General features: G+C 41.4%; 1 protein-coding gene across 4 annotated transcripts in view; it reads right to left on the bottom strand.

Annotated features, from left to right (window-relative positions):
- Positions 1-19,872, bottom strand: part of FSTL4 (follistatin like 4) — a 207,076-nt gene that overhangs the window by 132,601 nt on the left and 54,603 nt on the right. For all 4 annotated transcript variants that reach the window (XM_064724985.1, XM_064724987.1, XM_064724986.1 and 1 more), the window contains one exon: positions 7,756-7,995. In XM_064724985.1, coding sequence (XP_064581055.1) covers positions 7,756-7,995 — 240 coding nt within the window. The remainder of the gene's footprint in view (positions 1-7,755; positions 7,996-19,872) is intronic.

The following is a 19,872-nucleotide window of genomic DNA, read 5'->3' as shown; positions in this document are numbered from 1 at the left end:
ATTGCTGACGGAATGGTGAGAGCTAATATTAAATTTAACACACTAAAAAAAGCAAAAACTTCTCCTACATAAGGCTCTTCAATATTTAAGTATGTTTTGAGCTCTAAAATGAATGTACAATAAACATGAACGTGACTTGCAAAGAAAAGTGATATGGACACAGTGAGTTCAGACTGCCACCAAATCGCAACAAGCACGTGTCAGATGCAAAGAGCACACAAAAATAGATAAAAAAAGAAAGAAAAACACCCCCTGACATAACGAGTGTTGCAGAAAGCAGCACCAAAGTTGGCACAGGAACTTCCACTGGTAAATACAAACCACCTCCCTGCTTCTCTTCCCACACACTTTAATTTGATTCTTCATCCTCCTCCTCTGCTCCGTCCCCCATCACAACTGCTAAGGCTGTGCTTCAAAAAAAGCTTCATTATCACCTCTCAGCTTTCCTGAAAGCACTTCAGTGAAGGCTTTGCAGACCCAGGCTTGGAGCAGATGGCTCCCTAAAGCCACCTGCATCTCATTTCCTGGCCCTCAAGAACATGAAGTTGCAGTGCTTCAAACTGAGACCACCTCATGGAATATTGTCTTCCTCCACAGCATGGAGATTTAGGCTGAGCTTTTCTACTTTAAACATGTAAGCAGTTCCTCTCATTCATAGAGAGCAGGGATTGCTACACAGAGCTGGGTGCTGGTGTGGTCCTCCAGCTGCCCATTCCATTAACCATGGGCTTCAGTGACTCCAGTTCAACCAGTACACCCTCAGTTACAAGGGGGAAAAAGATTAGAAAGATCAATTCTCACTTTTCTTTTTCAAGATGTTAATACTGCTGCTGAAATATCCTTTAATCCCTTTGTTCACTAGCTGATACATAATATGAAGCTTTTTGGTTTTATGGGAGATATTACAGCCATACACATCAAGACTGGCAACTGGAGAAGATTAATAGACTGAGCCCCAAATAAGATGAGATGGGTAACAGTCACCAAATAAATCTGTTCATGGAGGTCACAGTCATGAGTGCTCTAAGCAAATGTTACACAATTTCATATCTAAAAAATAAAAAGCCACATCACAGTTATTCCTGCACTCCCCAAATGGCTATTGCCTCAAATTGGAGCTATAAAACCACCAAGAATGCTGGACAGGGATCACATCAGATAACACCACTTTTTCCACTACCTTCATCCATGGTGTGTGTTCCTCAATTTTGGCTTTACTGACTGGAACTAAAATCTGTCACTGGTCTATGCAGTCCCAGCAGCAGGGAAACAGATTTTTATTTTGGCCAAGCAGAAGCAGGTAATGGCCCTGCTGTGAGGAGTTCCAGTGAGCATAATTCATCTTTTGATTGACCATGTCAAATTCAGCATCCATCGCAGGATTCCAGTCCCACTTTCCCTCCCACCTGTGGGATTCCCATTATGGCCATGAGGTCCCCAGCAAAGGTTTTCTATAACTAATATGTAATCAATATTTAATTAAAGATCTCTTTTTGTTAGACTTTATGATCTCTGCTATTTTTGATTATTTTGCTTATGCCTAGACTTTTCCCACTCTTGCTATTGGCATTTAATTTCCAGTGAAAGCCCACCTATACCACAGAGTTTCACAACTGACCGTTAGCCAAGATTTCCCTTCCATGAATTTCAGGAATGTAAGCATTCAATTTTCTCTTAAAATGGAAAATACTTTTCAAGATCCTAAACCTATTCCTAGAAAATTTCTATTACCAAAGCTAGGAGCAGACTAGCAGTCTCTTATTCGTATCCTCACATAAATCAATGGAATTTCCATAATTTACCCCAAAGATTGATGCAGTCTGTTTATTAGGTGTAAAGCTATAAATCACATTTAAGAGCAGTCAGCCTGAAAAGCCAGGTAAAATTGATCCCTCCCCAAAAGACTAAGTGGAAGGAGCTGAAAAGGCAGGGTGAGAATAGAAAGGAATCCCTCTGGAATTCAGTTTATTAAGAACTGCATCAGCTCTACTGACAGTAAACACATTCCTTCATTTTATATAGGACTTATCTCTCTTTATAACACTTTAAACTCCTAATATATTTACACTGGACACTGAAATGATGATTAGAGGCTTGACCTGCATGTCAAAGCCCCCAGCCTCCTCCAGCAGGGATTAATTGCCTTCCTCCCAGCCGCCCCTGCCCAGCCCGCTGCCACCGGAGCAGTCTGGCAGCACTGCTGCAAAGTTAAATCAGCAAATATTAATTGCCAGCTGGGAAAAGTGCCATTAGTTCACACTCAGAATTTTTCCAGCTGGAAAGACAGAGAGTGTTAAATGGAGCAGATTTCCTTCCAGTCTGCAAACCAGCAATGGAGCGGGTCTGCCTGTGCTGCAAGCACATAATGAGCAAAACGTTCAACACCTTCCCTGAGATGTTTTGAAATGCTATTCCATAGAACAAATTACTTCTGGAAGTAACAAAGCACAGAACTAACACATGGACAACAAATAAAGTACAGAGAAAATAAACTACCACCACCTGAGGCTGAATTCATATGTATTTGAGATTACTGCAGTGATACAAGTTATCAGCCTGCTTGTTTGGTTTTTTTCCCAGGTTTGTAATTTATTTACATTCAAGCATAGAAAATTTTCTGTCAACTTGCAGAAGATTATCATTTTCCTTAATTAGAAAAAATCTTTTTTGAGAACTGGAAGAAAGATAAGAGTGGTTGAAAATGAAAGATGCCATTACCTAAGGTCATGAAATCATAAGATTATGGGATGATATGGGCTGGAAGAGACTTCCATCAAAACATTTAGTGAAGGTCAGACTAGGTTGTTCAGGGCTGTTCCCAGACAGGTTCTGAAAGCTCTCAGAGATGGAGATGGCACTTGGGCAGCCTGTCCCAGCACTCAACCAGTCTCCAAGGAAAAGCCATCTCCTTATATCAAGCTGAACATCTCATTTCAGCTGTGCCCTTTGCTTCTCATTCTCTCTCCATGCAGATCCAGGTTCCAGCCTCTGCTACACTACCTGTGCAGAAATGTCCTGAGAGAACACATAATCCCAGCTCTGCCAATGTGCAAACTACCTGTGCATAAATGTCCTGAGAGAACACATGATTCTGGCTCTATCAATGTGCAAACACACTCACATGTGTGCACATGCACAACAAGCCCGCACACAGGCATGCACACTCCAGAAGATTTTATATATAAATTCATGGCATGAAATATTGTTCTGAGCATCAGCATAAGCCTCAAACCAAACAGTGTGACTATGTGTGTGTAACACACATAGTGTGAGAAAGGAGAAAGGCAGGTGGTTTTCCACAGATTTCTTATAAAATTCTGTACAAATTATGTACAAATTATGATTTATTACAGGACAAGAAACGACCTTGTATAAGGAGGAAAATTACTGCCAGATAGTTGCTTAAAAGAAAAAAAAAGACATATTTTAAGCAAGGGGACAAAATTATTGAAAAATTAATACGGACATTTCAGTAGAGAAGGAAGGAAGAGAATGGGACTGGAATACCAGACATGAACATGCTTTTACAGCACACCATCTCTCTGCATAAAATTCTGTCAGATTTCATAAAATTAGAGCTTTTGTACAAGTGGACCAAATGGACAAAAAAAATATATTAAGTAGTCAACACAGGTATAGTGCATTTACATTTACATAATGGAAAGTTCAAGAATCTGGTCATCTAAGTTGGACTGAATTCATGCCAGAGCACAAACTCAATCTGACCAGCTGCAGCACAAAGCTGATGTACAGGCTGGCAAGAAAAGCTGAGCTTTTTATAAAAAACCCAATCCACCTGGATCAAGAGAGGATGTCAGAACCACAGAAAACAACGAATGAGCTTGAGCAAGCAAACATGGCTGCCTCCCTCCAGCAAGGGCTTGGCTGATGCACAGGAGCTCTGAGATTGCTGATCAAGCAGAAAAAAGCAGGAAGAGAAAGAAAGAAAGAAAGGGGACTATTACTCCTAAATCCTGAAAATGGAAAATCACAGCTCTAAACAGTATTTCTGTAATGTATGCAAACTGCTAGGGAAGTGCATTGCTCTGATGTTTCTGGTGGAAGGATGAAGGTAAGGGACGAAAAATTATTGAACGATGTCTGCACAGCTATCTCTGGCCAAAAATAATAAGAGAAAAGTGAGGGAAGAGACAGAGTGGGTGTAGACAGTCAAAAGGAAAGATAAATGAAAAGCAGTGGAAAAAAAGAGGACTACTGTTATGAAAAAGCAAAGCATAGTCCAAAATACTGTGCTGAAATGATATAAGGCAATTATCTAAGGCATTTATTCAAATAGGAACATTTTCAGGCCAAGTGCTCATTCTGGACATCCATAGGACAGTTGTCATTCTGAGCACAGCTATCTTTCCAGTCTTCATAAGTATTGGGAGAACTTTTAGGGAAGAAAAACTTCTTTCCTGACCAGTTCAGCACACAGTAAAAGCACTTTTATATATTTTTTTACCTAGTAAAAATCACCAACACCTCAATCAAATGACTACAGAAACTCACAAAATAGTGAAAACATAGAAAATGAAAAAAACCCTGCCACATGGTAGAAAATTCCTAAATAGAACATTTTCCTATGGGAACACCAAACTGTATTTCACACCAGGAAGGACAACTAGATCAAGGAGAATGTGAAGGGCTATGAGTGGGATTGACATTTCTCCTGAGATCTCTGAGTTTAGGGCTTCTGCTTCACAGTATTTCCCTTGTGACTTAAAACTCCCAAATGAAATTTCCCACCTATTTGCTTTATCAACTGAGGAAAAGGGACTGCATGGTTTTGTGTAAGGGGAACTGAGCTGCATCAGAGGCTGAAGGATAAAGCCTGGGGAGATCACTCCTGCTGAGATCTCTCGTTTCCACAAGCTTTTTCAATATTTTGGACTCTCAAGATTTCAAGGAGCCATTTTATTCCAGGCTGGACCAAAGAGAAATCAGTAATTTTTCCAGGGACAAATTTTCTTCTGCTCTTCCTAATACTATTGCTGGTACAGAATGCAAATGCTTCTACTCACACAGGAGTATCTGCTGTCCACTAGTATTTATAAAGCACTTCACATCTGATAAATATGCTAAAAGAGCAAAAAATCCTTTCCCAAAACACACAAAAGAAAACAAATCCCTGCTGTTTGCTTTATTGTCAGTTTACTGTAGATAGGCCTAGCTCAGCCAAAGTAGAATCAGGGTATTTGATCTCTGTCTCACTTTAAGTCCATCCAGTTTGTCACTGATAACTGGGCAAACTGGCAGAGCACACACAAACATCCAGTCTGCAGCATCCCTCAGCTCTAAACAGGAATTTAAATCTTAATTGAACAAGTCAACAGGGACAAAAAACCATGAAGCAGCCCACTCATCAGTCTGAGTGCACCCAAATAATTAAATTATCTACTTGGTCAAAAGCAAACAGAAAACACATGCAATGTGTCCCTGACCACACCAGTGGGGCTGGAACAGAAGGCTCATTAAGGGCACTCCCAACCCAACCCATTTTGGGATTCTGTAATTTTGCACCTTAAAGGTTTTTCCCCAGTCAAAGTCTTACATTTCATGTTACACTTTTAATGATGCTTAAAAACCTGTACTTTAATTGCTGACTGAAAATTTTGATTTAAGAGAAACCACTATCATTCTTGATTTAGAAATAGGAGACTGAAGTACCAATAAACAGAGCAATACACAGAAGGTTACTCAGGAACTGCATGGTAGAAAAAAGGGCTGAAGCCAAGTATTTCTATGGAGTCCCATTCTGTGGGATTATTCCCCACTTAAGGTAAACTTTTTTTCTGTATGTTATCTCTGCAGACAGAGGTGTGAAGTACATTTTTATTTATTCACGTGGGAAGAGAAGTGAGCTTGTTCCTTTCTTCCCTTCCATAAAGCTGTTATTCTGCTGAAAAGCAGATTTAAGCAGTGCTCCCTGGCAAGAGTTCGAGGGTTACTTTAAACTGGGACACACAACTCCTACTTTCTGACATCATTTCATGGTGTGTTCAGGGAAGTATTCAAGCGTGACATTCTATCATTAGGCATAATGCAGCCACTGCAGGGGCTGATTACTGCAATAAGAACTCATTTTCTTTAACACTATATGTGATAAGGAACAAATAAAAACCCAGGGCAGACACACTGTCATAAAAAGGTGGGTGATGTCAAGAATGAAAAACCCAAGGTATGTTCTTGGTAGTCAGGGAAAGAAAATCCCCTGAACTGAGTGGGGGGTTGCTGAGCATCTCTGAAATTCAGACTTTAGTTTTCTTTGCAAGGTTTCTCATGCTGTAGAGGCCCACCTGCATCTTACTCAGGGATGGACACTGTTTCCAGCTTGATCCACACCCTGATCTCACCTGATACCCAGAGGCAGAAGCACACCACTTGGAGCAAGGCACAAGTGCCCTTTTTAGATGCTCCTTTTTAATGTGACAAGCCAAAAAACCCTCTATGCCTTGATATACTCACGTGCTTGAAACATGTCTTTGGGTGACCCCTTCCATGATTTACTTCCTACAAGGTCTATTGATCCTAATTACTTGCTTTGGTACATTCAGAGGCTGCCTGTGACAAACTAACCCAGCGTGTTCGCCAAATCAATGCTCTGACCAGCTGTGTTGTCCTCTCCACAGCCAGATCTTCAAAGCAAATGAGACTTTGCAGTGCACTGCAAAGCAGTGCCTACATACCACTGGAAAATTTTAGTCACAAAAAGACACAATGTCTTCTCCAAGACACAAGAATGGCACTACTTTTCTATCTCCAAAGGGTATCACAAGGACATATTAATAAGCTCTTCAAATGGGCTCCTGTTTCTAAAATAGGCTCTTCTAGCATCATGTTAGCAAAGAAAACTCAGGATGGATAGCTCTGTATACAGCCAATCTCCTTGGAGGCTTAAGTGAGCTGAAGATAAAGGAATTATTTTCATATTTGATCACGTAAATGTCACTGGATATATTTGCAACAACCCACTCAAATCTTCCTGTAGGTATACACAGTCATATTTGACAATGAGCTTTCAAGATATACTCGAGTGAGGCCCTTTGTGAGACCTCTCATTAGAAGTAAAATAATTTACAGCTTCTTCCATTCCCTGGCATTTTATCACATGCTCCTACTCCTGCAGTCTCCCTTGATGGCAGGATGGTACATGGCATACAAAACACTTATGGGAAAGATTTGGGACTGGCTTTGGTGCAAAGATGATAATGAAATTTGCTACTGAACCAGTAAAAGAGCTCCAGATGTATGCATCCCACTGGTAACCAGAACTGTCTTTAAAGTTATTTAAAGTCTGTCCCCATTCCTTATTTCATTTAAGCAGTTCCTTCCCTTTGCCTGTGTCATTTGCCTAACTAGGTTTTTGTTTCTCAATGTTGCAGCAAACTTTTGTTTATACCATCTATTTTTTCTTAACATCTTTGTCTTGTTCAAAGCCTTTTCAAATGAATTGGATTGTAAAAAGTTATTACACTAGCAGCTGAAAGTACTGAGCAGCACAACTCCAGTGCACACAATGCATACAGTGATGTTAATTATTTACCAGTTCCCAGTATGATTACATTTTGCATGGCAATGGCACTCAGGGGCTTAATAGCTGCATAAAACATTGTGTATGTTCTCTGCTGTCCTGGAATAAATCATCCCTGAAAAATTTAGCTCTTAGAAATAAAACACACCGTTCAGCCATTTACAGGATTACGACGAGTGATGAAAGCCCTACAGAAGTATTTATTTTCAACAACGCCCTACCTTTGAAGAAACAGTCCTTGCTGTGGATGATGTAGATTTTCTTCCTCTGCAGGCACGAGGCTCGATGCAGCTGGCAGTGATTCTCGTAGAACCTGCCGTCAGAGCCACAGACGGGCATGTAGGTGGCCTTGCATTCCTCCAGGCACCGGCACTCGGGCTGCTGCGTGTCCCCGTTGAGCACACACCGGCTGCCCCGGCCGCAGAACCGCCTCTGGCAGGGCCCCTCCTGCCCCTGCAGCACTGGGGACAGCAGAAAATGAACCATGAGCCACAAGAGCCTCAACAGCCCACACAGCTGCTGCAGCAGCACAGCCCCGGCAGGAGCAGCAAAGGTGCTGCAGGTACAAAGTGCTCCCCTTTGAAGAGCTTGGAGAGCGCTCAGATCTGCACTCCCAGACCTCCAGCTCTCCCTCGTCACAACACTGAGTGTGTGCTCAAAGAGCTTTCTTGGAAAGTGATGGACACAAAACCCTTTGTTCTGTTAGCTCTTCACAGAACTAGAGCCTAGAATAAAGCCCAGCGAGAGCATTTCAGTGCCCACACTTTCAGAAAGCAATTCTGAAACCCTGCACTACTCCAGGCACAAAACTCAGCCAAGTGCCCCAAATGTCAGCACTCAGCTCCTGGGCACATCCAGAGTACAGCTCTCACCCTGGGAGCCAGAAGCTCCCACCCAGAGGCAGAATATCCTTCAGGCTAAAATTCACACAGGTTTCAAGGACAGCTCACACAAACAACTTCAGTTTTGTTTTTGAGAGCTTTTGAAAAAATAACTCCAAAGAAAGACTACTACTGAAAGCAATGTTACTGACTATCACAGAAGGGAATGAAATGGGGAAACACCAGTCATTGTTACAGGGACCATCAGTATCTACTCCTACACTCTGAGTAATGACATACAGTGAAAAATAACTTTCTACTACTTCTAAGAATTCACTGGATATGATATTTTGAATATTACTGTGGTCTTTGATATTATTAAAAGGGCTGCCCTTGTGCTATAACATTTTCTACTTATGAAGTTTCCTCACTTAAAGGCTTACAGAGGACATGACTAAAATTCACACAGGACAGGGCACTTCCAAACAAGCCACTACTCAGAGCAATAATTAGCATTACACGCAATGAAGTGAGTTTCAGGAAATTAGATCATTCTATGCTAACTGGAGTTCACCGAGTTGAGCATCACAAAGGGGAATTGCAAAAGGCACAATTATACCAGGATTAAGCCTTTCCTTGTGCAAAAACCCACAGCCAGCCTTGCACAGCCTTTCAACAGCCAGACTCTGGACTCAGTCTAGACCAGCAAGATGCTTTGGAAGCAAATCCCTTTTCTCTACATTTACCACATGGAGGTTTGGCTCTTGGGAAGGTTTTTGTGTGTGCCAGCTCTCAGAGTATGTTCAAGTGCAAGCATTACTCCAGATGTGCTGCAGCACCCAGTGGAACCCACCCTACCACAACTGGGGTGCCACAACATCTTCTAAGGTACACCCAGGGCTTTTCCCTTCAAAAATTTTTCCAGCAGCCAAACAGTTCAGTGTAGGAGCACAGAGCAGATCTCATCCAGCTTCTTATCACATGCAAAAAAAGATGTGAGAAGGATCAGCACCAGCTACTTCAATCTCATTTTATCACGTTAAATTCCCTGCTAACATCAACACAGCCATTGCCTGCCCAGCATTTCATGCCAATGCAAAATGTCCCAGTGCTGAAGCTCCATTTCATCTACTTGTGGTCAAGGGGTTAAAAGCATTTGCTCAGAGACAAGCAAGAGTTTCCAACAAAACCCCATTTTTCCTGGTCCCCATTAAGCCTTTGTTTTTATCACAGTAAATCTGAAAGGGAAAAAAGGTCTGTTATTGGAGGATTACCTATTTGACTCAATAACTCATTAAAATTCCTCCAACTTGGCAAGCTAAGAAATATTGACTTTTCCTGACTTGTAATAAACTAGAAGGTCAAAGCATCTCTGAGCAGTGCAGAAAGTACAGCTCATGGAGGGAGTATCTGACTATTCTTTACTTACTTCAGTAATTGTTCCAGAATTTTTGCAAATGATCCTCAGAAATGCAAATTTTGTGACCTCAGGGAGACCTCACTGTAAAGGTCATATTATTTCTCAGTGCCTGCTGTAAATTAGAGCAGCCCAAAGGAGGAGGACTTGAGGAAGCTCAGGTTGAGCATCCTCTTCCTCCTCTCAGTGGCAGGACCTGCATCAGTACAGGCATTTACCTTTTTCCATCACAATGTGCTTCAAAAGACATGTTTTGGAGGCTGTGGTTGATATTAAAGTTATTTAAAAATCAAGACTCAGCAACTATTATTGTCTATATAAATGTAATTCAGGTACAACTACAGCAAAGACCTTCAGGGGCTGCCTTGATCACTACAAATTGATCTCTCAGAGCTTGCACCAGCCAAGGACTGTGTTATGCATCTCACTGAAGGTTATTGCTGCCTCCTCACTCAAGGTACTGCTCTGATTTAATGCACCAGGTCACATCTGAGCAGGTGACAGCTGCACCCTGCCCTGAGAGCCGCAAAAATGTTCCTAAGAGCCTCAAGTAATTCTGGTATTTTGATTTTTAATATAAAATTTGCATAACTAAAGACAAACATTTTTATTAGAATGTTATTTTTAAGTTTTTTAATGATATGTCAAAGATTTGTTAAAGAACAAGCCTACAAAAATTTATATAAAATACTTAATCTTTCTTCCATCTATCCCAGTTACTATGGAAAAACCCCAGAAAAACTATGGAAAAACCCTGGCTATATTTATGCCTTATTCATTTTGTTCAGAGTTTAATTTACTCTGTGTTCCCAGATGGACAACTCCTGGTTAAACAGCTTAGTTTGGTAAGGGGTAAGAAATATACCCCACAAAGAGCCAGAAAGGAAATATTCAAGTATTCTGGAGTCCTGATGTGCTTCTCCTGTCCAAGTCCACTCTGAAATCCATGTGCCTGCACACAGAGTGCTAACATCAGTTATCTTTGGCAGAACCTCGTAATGTTGACAGCAGCTCTTTAATTCAATTATTATTTGCATAATCCTGTGAAGAACTAAAGCTCCCCACGAGCTCACTCAGCTGCACCAAAGGACCCCCTGCCCAGCAAGGACAGCAACAGGGTGTGGAACAGAACAGGGCAAATGGAGAGGAAAGGAAGTGTCTGACTGCGCAAGCACTGCTGTCTTTATCCAAGTAACTGATTTATCTGGAGCAGCACCATGAGCCATGGAAAGAGGCTTTCCTTGACTGCATCAAGGTGGATTCCACAGGCAGGACACTGGTGTGCAGCTCACAGTTGTGAAACATGCCTTCCACTGCTTTTTGGGAACTATTAAAAGTGACTGAACTTCCCATTCAAGGATTATTAAAAAGAGAAATGGGAAAGGTAATCAAGTGAAACTACCAACTAGCTGCACAATGAGCCCCACTGTACTGCATGGAGAAGCATAATTTATTAGTTGCAAAGAAAGTAATTTACATAGGTAAAAAGTCTATCATCTTGCAAAACAAGACACTCTTCAACACTAATTAAGGATGCTCACCATGGCCAGTCTGAGGTGTTACATTGCCCTAAGGCCAGAAGGATGGACAGAGGAAGCCCAGTCTCATCATACATCCATGAACATACTTGACTTCTCAAGATTCTGGTTGCCCCTGAGAAATTTGGAATTCCGCTGGAAAACTGACAAGAGCTTGAAAATAACTGAGCTCAGGAACTTCATAAGCTCAGGCTGCTTGCATCTCAAAGCAAGACTTTAATGAGGAAATTAAGATGTTCCTGCCACGTTAGAGAGCGCACATCCTCTAACTGTGCATTAATTCTTAAAGACAGGGACCTCATCTACCTTTTGCACACCACTAAATGTGTTACAGATCAGACACAGGCACACATAAGCATGGAATTTTTTCTTCTCTCCCAAATACAATCCTATTCCTTACTGCCTCACAATTCCCAAAGGAAGGTTGGGTTCAGGACAAGCACTGAACTAAGTTGGTTTCACTTAAGACCAACCCGGCAAATCCACTGCAGAAAGCAAACCCAAAAACCAAACAGCTCTATCACATCACTGTTCACAGCTCACTGCTTATACACAGCAGAAATGTAAATTATTACATTTATATGTTAAAATGAAGTTTGCCCTCAAGTAACAAGTGAGCTCCAGCAGGCAGCTGGGTATCCAGGTTTATTGCTGAAGGAAAAAGTTTAGACATTTCATCAGAGCTAGGGCTAAAACTAGAAACTTTAATTATATATGACTGAAACTGTAAGCTTCTACACCAAGTCCTTCCAAAGCAATGATGCACCTTGCAAATGTTGTATTAAAATAAAAATAAAATCCAACCCCCATGACTGTGATACACACAGAGGTATAGTTCAAGTGTGTATTTACACACATCCATTCACACACAGATTATGCACAACCACACACTTCCCATGCACTTCCTTTGCCACAACTCATTTTTACTGGCGACACAAAGTCAGAGGCTGCAGCACAGCTTCCTAGACCTTCCTTATCCAGCACATCTTAAGTAGATTCTTGAGTAACTCATGGTTGGAAGAAAGCAAAGTTGAGCTACATATGGAACCTGGGTTATGATCAGCAAGCAAATTGTGTGCTGCACGTCCTCACTGCCACAATACAATAAGAAAGGAAACAAAGCAGGAATTTCATAATAGTCTCTATGATGAGAGTTTTCTAAGAGTTCCTGGGTCTATCACTGTGTGCCTGACATGAGAGCAGAGGCAGAGAAGCCATGGTAAATCCCCTGGGCAAGGCAACAGCAACTTCATTGTCTCTGTTACCAGCCTAATATTGCTATAATTTATTTATTTTTATAAAGCAAAAATGGTGACTTAGTCCTGGAGAATAACACAAAGAATAAGATGTGTTTCAAGCGTATGATCTGCTATAGGTACAAACTATATTCTTTCAAGATCCATGAGACAACTCTGTGGGTTTGTGCACATCTTGGAGCAGGATGGAGAGGGACACATCAGCCTTGGAAGAGGAGGACAGAAAATCAATAATTTTCACCAGTTTGGATGGTCTACATGAAACAAAAGGCAGGATAAAATGGACAGCCACCTCAGAACAAAAGATAACATGAGTATCTGGGAATTCTTGCTATTTCAGGACTTTATTTACAGACTTTATAAAACAAAACTGACCCAAAATGAATGGAAAATAGACTCTGGAAAGAAGGGTTGTGACAGATAGTTGTACCAAGGACACCAGAATGAAGGGAACTGCTGAATCTGCATCTGCAGTTTAATACCAAATAAAAACAAATTGTAATTCTCAACAGAAGCTCAATAACAGCAAGCAGTTACCCTGCAAACAACACCAAGAAAGCACTCAATACTATAGAAAAATGTTCTGTATCAATTTTTTACATCTGAAAATGGGAATGAATGTTACTTTCTGTATCTGTCAGAACTCTGCAAACCATTGGAGGTCATACCATGAAAAGGCATTTGAAAATCAGAAGTAACTATGCTATTCTTAGTGTGATTAGCCTAATTTTGTCCCATTTCAAATCCATCTAACCACTGTGAGATCAAAAGCTTAATCAAATATTATTTTTGGATAGTATTGTGGTCTGTGAGGGTACTAACAGGAAACAAAGAGACAAAAGACACATAGAGATGAAAAGACCCAAACTATGTAAAGCATATACAGAGATTACTGAGGAAGAAACACCAGCACAGGTATGAGACCATATATATTTAGACCCTTGCTGTGAAACTTTACTGTGCACAATTTTCCTTATTGTTCTCTTCTCAAAAGAGCTGATGAAAAGGTAATTAATAAAATTGCTCTTTATTAAATGTTTATCTAAATTTATCTTTGATAGCTGCTGCATGCTGAAGGCAATTTTATTACAATACTCCTGTGCAGCAAGTATAGACACAAAGGTAAAATTCTGCAGATCCCATTGGCATCACACCTCTCCTTGCATTTGTGAGCTGCTTAGCAGGTCCCCACAACCAGCTGGACAAGAGACAGCACAATGCTAGCAGAAAATTAATATATTTCCTGCATTGGTCACAAGGATTAAACGTTTGGGACCAGGCTGGACACAGTTTGATGCAACCTGGTCTAGTGGAAGGCATACCTGGCCACAACAGAGAAGCTGGAAAAATATGAGCTTTTAAGTCCCTTCCAACCCAGTCCATTTAGTGATACTGTGATTAAATTCAATGTTTCCTTAAGCACCCATATTTCCAGTGCTGTGAGAAACCCAGTGCAGCATAGTAGAAACATGCATATGCACGTGTGCACACACATGTATTTTACTTGATTGTGATTTTAATTTTCTCAGTATCCCACAGCCAAAAAAAAAAAAAAAAAAAGCTGAAAATTTCAGCCTCAGATCTGGAGGGAATAGATCACATTAATACTTTGGTTCCTTTGGCAAAACTCCATATCAGAAGAACAGATTCTTCTGAAGGAAGGCAATGGAATTCCTACGGGTCGCTGCTCAAACTCAGTCCTGCTGCCTTTAATCTTGCTCATGAATCTTTTGTCTGTCCTGTTTCTTCACTCCTACTCTCAGAACAAGCCTGGCTCCCCTTCCTTGTTTTCAGTGGGCTTTTATCCTGTGTGTCATGTATCTTTCTGCTATTCCTTCGATGAAATTCTCGTGGTAGAGACCAGGGGGAGGTTACAATCCAATAATAAAATAACTACAGATGACTTGCCTGTTTTCATGTCAACTGCTCCAACTGCATTACCAGTGGAGCTCCTGGAGGGAAGCTGAACACTCTGCGTCTTTCCCAGCTGTTAACCCTTAAATCTGTCCATGGATGCTGCCTTTGGCTTTCTCCCTGCTCCCTCTGCCCCTGGACACACAACCCAGGGCTTTTCCCCCACACCTCCCCTGGCTCCTCCATCATTACCACGAACCCAGAGACCTTTGCACAGCTGCCCCGAAAGCTCCTGGGAACCAGGCAGAAATCTCCCACTTCCACCTATTTTTCAATATCTAATCCTAAAATTTTCACCATTTTACCCTCATTTGGAACATTTCTGCTTGGTGGAGGGTGAAATCAATAAACCAAATGTATTGGGACATACTGCACTGGCAGAGAACACTCTTGGCCATCACTTACAACACCTGTGTAAATTGCAATATTACCAATTTTTCAAGACCAAAACACTCCCCATTTCCATCTGAGGAGCATTCTTCAATCTCACAGACATCTCTTTTTTTTCTATTTTTTGACTCATTACTTTGCAATAAGACCATTTATCAGAAAATAAATCAAATTGTTTACTGCATGCCTATTTTCCCCTTACATATGCACAAATGCAATGCTATTTCAGCTTGGATAGAAAGACTTATCCAGTTTTCTATTTATTTTCTCATTCAGACATCAGTTTATAAAGCTCATTGAAGCCAAAGAAGAGAAGCAGAAAGACATTTCATCATTCTAGTAACAAAAAAACCCCCAACATTATTCTGATTATTTATTTTTAATTGGAAGAGGAATAGATAAGCTTTTATAATTAATATCCTTTCAGTTTCCTTATTACGTTACTCTTGAATTCAGCTCTATGTTAATTTAAAAATCATCTGACTTGCACCAAACTGTTTAAATGCTACTGGAGGAGGTTTCATCATGACAGGTTAGAATCCTCCATTAGTGTCACCACAGTGTCAGCACTTCCAGAAGCATTTAATTTTCTTCTCTTTAAGAGGTGCATGTCACACACTTCAACCTTACAAATGAAGTCATATTCTTGATGAACATCTTTAAAGCTTTGCTTAAAGACAACCCAAAAGTCTTTAAGAGGTAGAAACGGCAGATTAGAAAATGATGGATGTCAGCAGGGGGTACAAGATAAATATACAGTAATTAAATCACAGGATCACAGAATGGTTTGGATTGAAACAGACCTTAAAGCTCATCTCATTCTAACCTCCTGCCATAGGCAGGGACACCTTCCACTGTCCCAGGTTGCTCCAAGCCCCATCCAAGCTGGCCTTGAACACTTCAGGGACGGAGGAGCCACAGCTTCTCTGGGCAACCTGTGCCAGGGCCTCACCTCCCTCACAGGGAAGAATTTTTTCCTAATATCTAATCTAAATCTGCCCTCCTTGCCTGATCCCCTGGAGATAAGGAAGACCAGGCATGCTATGAAGGGGGGAAAAAATCTTTAGGATGATAATATCAAAGAACAACTCAGGTCAATCTGTTGAGAAAACGAATCTATAGTCTCTTTTCCTGTCCCTTCCTTCTCCTGCCCCTTGGTCCCAAGCAGATTAATTTACAAGGGTAAAAGCTTCCAGATGGAATCTATCAATAGCTGCATCTATGTACAACTTGCAGTGCTTCTGTCATTTACTACTACACATAAAGGAAGGCACAGAGCTCTATGTGAAAATTAGGGACTGGATTCATTTTGTGAGTCTGTTTCTGAGAAGTGATGCTTTTCTATAAAAGTTAACATTCGCTGGAAGTAAAAGGGGAAAAAAATATTAAAGCTATTAAGTTGTAATGGGATTTGTGTTAGTGCAGGTGTTTTGTGTTTGGGTGGTTTTTTTCTCCTGGGTAAAGCCAAACTTGTATTTGACTCATAGACATTTTTCTTGATTGAGGAGCAGCCCTAGCAAGAGGATTAGTGCCCTTCCTGCATCACACCTAAATCAGCATAAACCTCCAGCCTGAAACTGTTGAGGCTGCACAGTGTCTTTTCACATTTTTTCCCCCAAGACATTTCATTTATGTTTTCCCAACTAGATGCCTTAGAGCCTCATAGATTAGGAGTTCAGGAGTGTTACCACACAGCACAAGTGAAGCAGGAACCAAACAGGTCCATTATGGGGAGAATTACAATCCCACAAATACTGAAGAAAGGTGCGTTATATCTGCACTGGGACACAGAAGAAATGATATCTTATAAAATAGTTTTCCTAGAATCACAGAATGGTTTGGGTTGAAAGGGCCCTTAAAGATCATCTTGTTTCAACCCCCCTACTGTGGGCAGGGACACCTTCCACCAGACCAGGCTGCTCCAGGCCCCTTCCAGACTGGCTTTGAGCACTTCCAGGGATGTGCAAGGCAGACATGTGAGGCACACTGCTGGCAGCATGGCAGGACTGCATCCTACCTTGGGACTGCCTTTAAAACTTAGCAAGAGCAGGATGTGTCTTTAAAATGCTCTCTACATACATTATGTAGTGCTCATCTGTTAGGGTTCAGAAAAACTCAGGAACAAAGCACATTTAAATGATAGCAAATCTAAACAAACCAAACATCCTCCAATGGGACAGTCCTGAAGACAAATGTACATATTGCACTGGGACTGCAGATAACCCTGAGATTAACCCAGTTCTGCTCAGCAGCCCAAAGGCTGGGCTCAGCTCATTGCTCAAGTCAAGCCATGGAGCACAAGCTGCACTCAGGTGTGTGCATGGCCAGGAGGAGCAAGATGCTTTTAATTGCAATGTTACCAACATATATAAAAAAGTACAAGCATCCCCCCAGGCAAATTCCTGACTCCAGATGTGCCGCAGCAGCTGCCCTTGCTCCAGCACAGGAGACTGCAGCACCCCAAGCTTTAATTCAGTGCTGGTCAGTGGGAGTGAGCAGGATATGCTCCAGGAGCTTGAAACCAGACTGAAACATCTCCACAGCCCAACACCAATCAATAGCAATTTGCACTCCCCTTTCCCATTCTCTGTTATCCTTAATGAACTCCTTTCCAAGACTAAGAAATAAGGAGAAACACTATTTTTAAAAGCAACTGCACGCAAGTCTTCTGCACCTAGTGCTAATTTTGTAATTCTCCACTTGTTTAATTTTCTATTTATTATCTAAGCCAGGACACCTGTATTTTGTGGACACACCATTTTGTTTATCTCCATCTGAAGCCAATGTTAACACATGGAAACCTTCATCTCATGATGAACAAAGCCCTTGAGCCTGTCAGATCCAACAGCTATTGTTAATACCCAGAATTTGGAGGCTCTGTCCCCAGGGCAATCCTATTTCTCAGCCCCTCCCTGAGGATTTTACTTTTGCATTAATTATGGAAATCACTCTGACTGTGATTAAAGATTTATCTCTGAATAATGACATTTCAAGATCTCTTCCTACTCCTGAGGTAAATAACCCCAGTACTTTTCCCTGTGCTGTTCTACAAAGGAGGACAGCAGAATTAATGCCATTTCTCCTGCATTACAAACCTTTTACTCTCTCTGTATTTGTTCTATGCTGAAGGAAGCATTTTAAAGTGCATTTACCTGATGGAAGAGTTATTGGCTACTGAAACTCCTGAAAGGATAACACAGTAAGATGAAAAAAAAAAAACTACTAAAAAGCTATTTTGAAAGTGAAAAGCCTTTAAACTTCATATAATGTTAAAACTGGCTCTGAAGGTACCAGTGCAGAAAGGGAGCATTAGCACCAAAATGCTAAGATTAGCTGCTTTTCATTTTTATTGTGAGGAGTAGAATGTATTACTGGTTTCTCAGGTTGAGACTCACAATCTAAAAATAAAAATTCAGAAGAGATAAAAAATAGACAAAAATCCATAACTAATTAAGGGTTTCTGCAATGGTGGTATTTTTGTTTCAGACGGTTTTAGTTTAATCTGAATTTTCTTTATTTGTAAGGCCGGGCATCTGGTTTGGGAAATTGCCAGGAGAGCAGAGCCCCTTCCCTTCACCCCCACAATGAGCTTTGTCCCCTCCATGGCATCAATGCTGGTCCATCCAGGATTTATCCTGCTGCCAAACAAAGAGAGCAGCCTGAATTCAGGGTGTGGGAGCCCTCCCCAGTCACCCAAACCAGGAAAGATTGGAGAGAGCTAGATCTGAAAGGGTGGTTATAAAATAAGAGTATATGTATTCACTCCCTTCCCTTTGAAAGTGCTCTGAACACGGAATAGAAACAAGCAACAACTGATAAAATCAACTGAACACTGTTTCCCTTTGAATACAAAGGCACCAAATGAAAACAAGAGGGTCACATTTAATAGCAGAAGAGAAAAAGCTTGAGATAAAAAGCTGGAATAAGCAGCAATCATCAGTCATCAACATCAGAGTATGCTGGGCAAAGGCAGCATTATGGGGCTTTTTATTCTTTTAAGAAAGCGAACAGAACAAAAGGCATTTTGGTGCAGGGCATGTTGTGGGGCTGATCCACATGCATACAGCACAACTACAGTGAGAGGAGGACAAGGACAGCACGGACACAGGGAGCTCAAAGCTGCGGGTACATCTGCACACAGCTGAGATGAACACCATGAAAGCCCCAGAAAACCAGTGGCACCAGTTTAAAGCACAGACGTGAGATGCCCAGCATGAGCCAAGAACAGGCTGGCGCCGTATTTTGGATAGGAGACTGGAATTGGGCTTTTACAAGCTCATTCCCCAATGTCTTCAGAAAAATGAAGTAAATCTTATCATAAAAAGGGAGGACAATTCAAGAAAACTCCCTGGTCTGTCACCCCAGCCTCTATCATTGCCACTTGTCCCTTCGGATCAGCACACAGAGCTCTTGGGCAGCTTGGAGGGAACAAGGGAATGATGAAACAGATCAAAAGAAAGGAAAGAGGCAGCATTTCCACCAGTCTTTTTGGATGACTCACCAGAAAGGAAAAAAGGTAGTAAGAGTCACTATATTTTACTCTGCAGGAGTAAAGGCAATAAATAAATAAATACAAATAGTAAATAGGAGTATCCTGTGCCAATGACAAAACTCTCTTCCATAAGCACATGGAGCTCAAGTGATGAATTACCAGCAGAGAGGCAGCAGGTACTTCCCCTTGACAAGGCACCCAGGTCCCCCCACTCTGCAGACCCCATCCAGTACCCACCAATGCCTCCCCAGCAGCCTGGTGTGCTGGAATATTCTGTAGCTCAGCACAGCAATGCAGGAGCCTAAAGCTTGCAAAGGAAACACACGAGCAGCACAACAGGGATGAGTGCAAATGACTGGGGGAAAAAAAGTTCACTTCCAAAAACATTTACTTTAGAGACAGAAATTGTGTTTGATCCCCTCCAGCCTGGCTCTTCCCATCACACCATGACTTGGAAAGGGCTGACAGTCCCTGCCAGTGGATGGGCAGTGTGTCCCTGTGTGTGGCTCC

The sequence above is a fragment of the Zonotrichia leucophrys genome, chromosome 13 (genome assembly GCF_028769735.1).
Source record: "Zonotrichia leucophrys gambelii isolate GWCS_2022_RI chromosome 13, RI_Zleu_2.0, whole genome shotgun sequence".
In the NCBI taxonomy this organism is placed as follows: domain Eukaryota; kingdom Metazoa; phylum Chordata; class Aves; order Passeriformes; family Passerellidae; genus Zonotrichia; species Zonotrichia leucophrys.
The sequence above is the reverse complement of the archived record's forward strand: the minus strand, read 5'-3'. Positions and strand labels throughout refer to the sequence as shown.